General features: G+C 39.5%; 1 protein-coding gene across 1 annotated transcript; it reads left to right on the top strand.

Moving 5' to 3' along the window:
* Positions 1–1,201: 1,201 nt before the first annotated feature.
* On the top strand, positions 1,202–7,106 carry LOC127107667 (uncharacterized). The gene is made up of 2 exons (XM_051044978.1): positions 1,202–1,443; positions 6,629–7,106. The coding sequence occupies exons 1-2, from the start codon at positions 1,202–1,204 to the stop codon at positions 7,104–7,106; spliced, it is 720 nt and encodes a 239-aa protein (XP_050900935.1).
* Positions 7,107–7,543: the final 437 nt, after the last annotated feature.

The raw sequence follows: 7,543 nt of genomic DNA, 5'->3' as shown, positions 1-7,543 counted from the left end.
CAGAAATTACTGGTAAACAAATTGGCACGCCCAGTGGGACAGTGTCAAAAGAACTGTTAATTATAATAGTTTGCTTTACTTTTATAATACAAAATTATTGTTATTCTTTTGAGTTAAAAAATCATAGTGTTGCATGAACCTTAGAAGTGGTAAGATAGCCAACAATTCGCAACCTATAACCAAAAGAAAACACACAAAAAAGATGGTTAATACAACTAGTCAAGGGGAACAATTTCCCCCCCAGGGAACAGGCACAGTCGGAACAAGTTCGATTGATGCATCCACTGAGATCCCTAGTACACAGGCCATACCAACATCTGGATCCATGGCCTTAAATAATTCGACAATTGTCGGAACCCAACCTACACCTACTACCCTTGGGCCACCGGGATTTGAGAATTTTAGGCCTCGAAGAGAATACCCATATGGAATGCCATTTACTTCCATGGCAGGACTTCAAAATACTACTTCCATATATACTCAACCCTATAATAAGGTTATTTCGCCAATTCAAAATTCTGGTTCTGGCATGAACCATGTAGGTCAAAATACCCAATCACAAGGATTATCCACCCTATTTCCTACCCTTACAACAAATAACCAGGCAGCCTTTCGTAACCATGATATGGTAGGAGTTCTTGCCAGAGAAATGAATACCATTTTTTCTCCCCTAATACAGAATGTAAATAGGACTAACAATGATAATGCCCAAACATACCAACAACTGTCAGCGTAGATGGGACGCATAGCAGATTTCCTAGGTGCCCCTCAGTCCTCTGTTCGACGCAGGCCAAACCAAGTTATAATCCAGAAAGAAGAACCAACTATAAATCAGGTTCGACCACCTAGACAAGCGCCTGACGAAAGGGTCATGGGGGCAAGATTAGAACAACAGCCAGTTCGACAGGAAGTCCCTGAAGAACAACCTAGGAGAGTAATGATGGTTAAGAGAAACCAGGATGCAGACGAAGTAATTCATAGGGTTAGGCAAGAAAACATGATGGAAAATAACTTAACTACTATGATAGAGAGAATCATGGCCCAGAATGGTCTGAATACAGGACTTCGACGGCCAAATTATACCTCTCCTTTATCAGAATACGTCCTACAAACTGAATTACCAAGGGGTTGTAAAATCCCTAAGTTCACCAAATTCTCAGGAGACGCTAGTGAATCCACTACATAACACATAGCCAGATACATGACTGAGGCAGGGGATTTGGCGAACAGTGAGAACCTAAGAATGAAATATTTCCCCAGTTCTTTAACGAAGAATGCCTCCACGTGGTTTACAACTTTGCCACCACATTCCATAGATACTTGGCCTTATTTTGAGAGATTATTTCATGAACAATTCTACATGGGCCAAACTAAGATAAGTCTTAAGGAATTAGCCAGTATTAAAAGAAAATTCACTGAACCTATAGATGATTATCTGAATAGGTTCCGTTTGTTGAAATCTAGATGCTTTACAGTGGTGCCTGAACATGAATTGGTCGAAATGGCCGCTTGAGGGCTAGACTATTCCATTAGGAAAAAGTTAGATACCCAGTATCTAAGAGATATGACCCAATTAGCAGACAGGGTTCGACAGGTCGAACGTTTAAAAGCTGAAAAGGCCAGAGCGAATAAGAATTATAAGAAAGAAAGGGTTGCTTATGTCGAAGTCGAAGATGAGGAGTCTGAAATCTCTAATGACCCTTATGGTCTCGAGGAATTCGAAGTAGATTTGGCTTAATTAAAAGAAGCACCACCTTATGCTTGTAAATTACTGTCGCAACGCGAAAAACAACCGGCGGAAAAAAAACAGTTTACAAAGCCGCCACCGACGCTATTCATCCTATGACAGAAAGGAAGCGCAGGACTAACCTAAGAAAGGGAAAGGAATGGTCTTACGACCAGAGATTACAAGGTACGGGATTCGATTACGCAAGGGGAAGGTATTAACACCCCTCACGTTCGCCGTACTCGACGGGATCCACGCTCAAAAGAATAGGAAAAGAAAAGAATAAGGTTGCTAATAAACTGCTCAAAGAAATTGCACAAACTGGAATGATAAAACAGGTGAAAGAAGATGGAGGAAGGGACTCGGCAGGATGTCGCATCCTGGGCCTATGTAGTTTGTCAGAAACAAACATCAGAGTCAATGTAGTTCGGGGAAAAGGGAGACATGCTCGCTAGGATATCGCATCCTATGCCTACGTATCTTCTCTATCCAGAGAAGAATCAGAGCACTCGTAGCTCGGCTAACGCACGCCGAAACAAAACACCAAAAAGAGACGCTGAGACGTCAAAAGAAACACTCAAAAGGAAACAGAATGCCAATACATGGGCTTATATCCGACTCCAAACAAACAACACAAACACTGAAACTGAATGCCAATATATGGACTTATATCCGACTCCTAACAACAACCAAACAAAAGGAAACAGAATGCTAATACATGGGCTTACATCCGACTCCTAACAACAACCAAACAAAAGGAAACAGAATGCCAATACATGGGCTTATATCCGACTCCTAACAACAAGCAATCGCTAACCCGTGAACACCAAAGAAAAAGGTTATCAGAATGAACCCCAAATGAGTAACCCAATGACGGGTGAACACACACAAAAAGAAAAAGGGTGCCGGGAGAGATTTCGCTCAATCTCCTGCCTACGTATCTCATCTGGTATGAGAATCAGGGCGACGTAGTTCCCCTTAACAGGGGTACAACACTCTCCTAACCAGAGACCAGGGTAATAACAAACTAAATAGGGAGACTAGAGCTCGAGCCTAATAGTTGTCATGCAAACAAATATCCCTAGGTTGAGGTCTCTAACAAGAACTTAACTCGCTTTGGAAGCGATCCAACTCAAACAGCAAATAAACATCAACACAAGTGAACAAGCATCACTCACTATATCCATACAAGAGGCCCAAACAATGGGTAGGCTTTATTCAAGAGGGGTCATATCAACCTCGACAAACAAGCCAAATTGTGATGGGTAACCTGTAGCTCTTAACCACTAACATTGAGAGTTAGGGTGAAGCTGATTAAAATGGAAATGAGGATGAGACCTCATGCTCTTAACCCTGGCCAGGGTGAGCTCAAATCAAAGAAAGCGTGGGGATTCAGAAAGAGGGATCATATTCCACTTGACAAACACTGGACAATGATCTTGGGTTCATGTTCAGAAGCATCAGCACGTAGTGCGAGCATAATGAACGACTCACTGAATAACGGGGGATTGATTGCTAATCCCTTTTATCCGTCAATTGCCTCTTCACTTAGGAGGACTTATGAAGTAACATGCCTCACTTGGAGGTCTTTGGCACAAACTGTAAACAAACACAAACAGAGCCTCTTAAGGAGGACTTCCAGCAAAATGCTTGCCAAAAAGGTGACAGGACTTCCAGACTACATGGAGTAAGAAGGTAATTACCTAAGTGGTGTATCAACCACAATCCAAAGCTCAAGCAAGAGCTAAAAGCAAGCAACTAATGTACCTGTACAAAAGCTAACCAGTTAGTATCTCAAACAACCAATCAGAAAACAAACAGTGAAACTATCCAACTGCACACAACTCAAGGAACAATGCTCAAGCACTCAAATGAGCTCAAACCTATCAATTAGAACCCTAAAAAACACAAAGAAGTCAGAACACAATCCAATTTGCATCTCAAAAGGTGAGCAACTCAACCATTAATGATAAGTGTCCAAACCTGAAACACAAGTCAAGGTTAGTTCATGTACAAAACACTAGTACAAATACTAGGTCCAAAACCATACCAAATGATTAAAACAGAAGTCAATCTTTTGCATATTGCACATTCAAACATTCAATAAAAAGTCCTCAAAAGGACCAACATCAATGCACAAGGCAAGTAGCTTAAATGATCAATGTAAAGCAAAGGCAAGCAAATATGCACAAAATGGACAACCAAACTAGAAAATCTAAATCAAAACAGAAATGCATCCAATGGCCTTGAGATTTTTTATGTAAGCTACTCATGTTATAAACAAACATCATGCAAAAAATTAGATCCAGAAGAGCTCAAATGATAGGTGAACAAAAATGCACAAAATGAATGCCAAAAATGTGAAACAAATTGTCACATTATATCTTCATGTGTCCAAAACAGTGATGGCATATGAGAAAAATTCCAAACCAATTCCAAAAATTCAAATCACATATGGAGATTAAGCACACAAAAATTCAGATCAATTAAATCAACAATGAGCATTTCACAAGGCATTGATCACAACATGTAAAAATATCACCATGTTCATTCAAAAATCACACATAAAAAATCCAGCACTCAACAATTCATGGAAATAATGCTATAAAAAACTAGACATTAAAACAAATCTATGAAAAAAAATTGGACTTGATTTGGACTATTTTTCTATTTTTAATGATTAAAACAAAAATGACAAAATAATATGAAATAATATGGAAAATATGGAGGGAAAACAAAATTTGAATTAAATCAGCATTATGCACAAACAGAGAATCGAACACACGCATGAATCATCAAAGGCGCATGTGAAACGCTGTGTTTCACTTAAGTGACTCAGTAGCCACACAGCAGGTCAAAGAAACACGTGGAGTGGTCAAACAACCAAGGCCAATCAAATGGACAGGCATGCGCTCACATGGCACACACGCTGGACAAACCCTAGCAAAACCAGACGGCGGCGCTGGTCATCTTCTCCGGCCATGCAGGCGGCGGCGCCGCCGTGCAAAAGTGCAGAAATGCAGAAACCATACATCAATGGAATCCTCTTGCAACGTACATCTCAAATATGCTATCAATTCACTCTAACTCTCTCTAGATTTCATGGATCGAAGGCAAACATTTTGATGACCAAAACTTACATTTCACATAACTTCCTCAATTCTTAACCGTTTTCAAATCTAAACATATCAGCATCATCTACGAAGCAAGATCTACATGTTCATGATCATAAAACATCCAAAAGAGAGATCGAAATTTTCACTTACTTGAAATGGAAGCTGTTGAAATCGCGTCCTCGAGATCTCATCTGCTCCAGATCTTTTCCCTTGCACCTCTTTTGAAGCTTTAAATAAGAAGCAACACTTGAATCCTCTTAGATCTTGCTCAATTTCAAACTTCCATCTCCATGTTCATGCACTTGAATAGCTCGAATTTGGACTGAATTCCACAAAGTAATGGTTGAATCTTGATCAATGAAGGATGATGATCAAGATTATGCAAAGAAATTTGGTGTTTATGTGGAGAAATTAGCAAATTCGAAGAGAGAGAAAAAATAGAGAGTTTCTTGATTTTGGATCTGAAAAGTTAGTTATGGTTGTTACAACTAGGGTTTGGCTATTTATATGATGTGTTAATCACAATGCTGATCCACTTAGGCCTTGGTTAATCATGATTAGTGAATTATGAAGTAATGTGCAAATTTGCAAATGAGCTTAGCATGGCCAATCCACACGTGAACAGTGCCCATGCAAGCTTCATCTTCACTTAAAACCAACCAATAAACATGATGGAAGTGGTATTTTGCTTGTATCTTGAACCAAATTTGAATTGTGAGATTTCCCTCCAAAATACACATGTGAGAAATGATTATCATATGAACTTCTTCCATGCATGGTAAATGTTGATTTGGAATGTCTTGGTCATGAAGAGTATTTTGCAAAAAGAATGGACCAAATTGGAGTTTTGTATCAAAAGTTATGTCACTTTGAACTTCCATGTATACTTTGTGATCATTTGGCAATAACTTCTCAACCAATCATCATATGAACATGAAATAGGACTTTTTGGAAAGGGGAGACAAAGATCTTCAACTTTCATGTTCATCAAAAATCCATTTGAAACTTCTTTGATGTTGATAAGTCAAGTTGAATGTGGACCAGAAACTTGCCATTTTTGGAAATTTGAAATTACAGGTCACTTTCCATTTTTGGAAACTTTTGCCATGACCTCAAAATCTTCAAGATAGATGTTTAGAATGACAAATGGACCTCTTTTGAACATGATTGAGGTGTTTAAATTCATCTCCCCACCTCATAGCCCTCAGTTGACTGCACAGTTGACTTTTTGGTCCTCAGATGACCTTGAAATGCCCTGATCAGCTTGAGCCTCTGCCACTTGGGGAAATTGCTCAAAAATGAAACCCTAGCTCATGTAAGCTCCTCATAACAATCATATGATCCTCATCCCAAGAAAACAACTCATCTCCTTGAGAAGCCCTGATTGGAAGAATTGCATTGATTAGGGTTGACCAGAGGTCAGAACCCTAATCCAAAGGAACTTGAGAATGCACAATGAAATCCTTGATGATGACATGACCATGATGATGGTAATATATCCTTTCAAACAAGATAATTCTCAATACCCTTGAAGAACCAAGAAATCCTAACTGAAGTGCAAACCCTCAGATGGTTGATCATCAATTCATAGAAACCCTCAGGCTTGAATCATGTAACTTCTCCATCTTTTGAAAAGACTCTGGAGGATGACTTTCTTATTTTCAGATGATATGCAAAAATGAAATGCCTAATGCTCTAAAATATGAAATGCAATGTGTCAAACTAGTCCCAAGAAGAGGAGGGTAAATTTTGAGGTGTTACAATTACTTACACCTTCGAATGGCAGGAACCCTATCGAAACTGAAAAGAATGATAGATTTCCTAAAAAGACTTACACATTTGATGTTACCAAATATGATGAAATCTTCGATTTATTAGTAAAAGATGGCAAAATGATAGTACCTCCTAATACCAAAATTCCTTCGTTAGAACAACGGAAGAAAAGAGGCTTCTGTAAATATCCCAATTTATTAGGCCATAAAACCTCACAATGCTTTCTTTTCAGGGATCTTATTCAGAATGCAATTAAGGATGGCCGCCTCAAGTTCACTAACAAGGGAAAAAACCAGATGAAGATTGACGTTGACCCCCTCAACATTGCTGACACAAATTATGCTGAACCTGTCGAAATCGACATGATTGACATGGTGGAAGTGGAGGCTGTGAAGGAAACAGGAACTGAAGGTTATGTGCTAGATGGAAAGCAGGCTACTGATGGCCTAAATAATGATGTTCCCTTTGAAATTTCTGTCAAAGGTGAATAGGTTGCTGATGTCGAACCAAAGGCCACTGAAGGTCTTAATGGGAAGGCAATTGAGGCTACTAAGGGCCTAAGGAAGAAATTTGAGGAAATTTCAATCGCTGATGGCGCCAATCTAGGTGTCAACATGGTGGATCTGAACCACCCCCCCCCCCAAGAGATGGAGGAAGTGGATAGGTGTCTGAAGATAGATCAAGAGGGAATGCAGTTTGGCTATCCCAAAGCCAATGAGAGCCTACGTGAATACCTTTGGAGGTGTCACAAAAGAAATTCTGACATGTTGTTGTACCCAAGGTGTATCATCATGATGTGTCGAAGGGTGGCTGAGGACTATGAAAGATGGCAACGAACTGAGACTGAGAGAAATTAGAGAAAGGAAAGCTAACTACTGAAGGTGTATCCCAAGCCTGGAGAAAGCCTTCTTGGTTTTATTGTGCGTTG

Source organism: Lathyrus oleraceus, chromosome 1, assembly GCF_024323335.1.
Source record: "Lathyrus oleraceus cultivar Zhongwan6 chromosome 1, CAAS_Psat_ZW6_1.0, whole genome shotgun sequence".
In the NCBI taxonomy this organism is placed as follows: Eukaryota; Viridiplantae; Streptophyta; class Magnoliopsida; order Fabales; family Fabaceae; genus Lathyrus; species Lathyrus oleraceus.
The sequence above is the reverse complement of the archived record's forward strand: the minus strand, read 5'-3'. Positions and strand labels throughout refer to the sequence as shown.

What these genes read in the sequence shown, in the direction of transcription:
- LOC127107667 (XM_051044978.1), top strand. Translation starts at nt 1,202, where the DNA reads ATGACTGAGGCAGGGGATTTGGCGAACAGTGAGAACCTAAGAATGAAA. An exon ending in ATAGATGATTATCTGAATAG is followed by an intron (nt 1,444 to 6,628) that starts GTTCCGTTTGTT and finishes TTCGAATGGCAG; the next exon opens with GAACCCTATCGAAACTGAAA.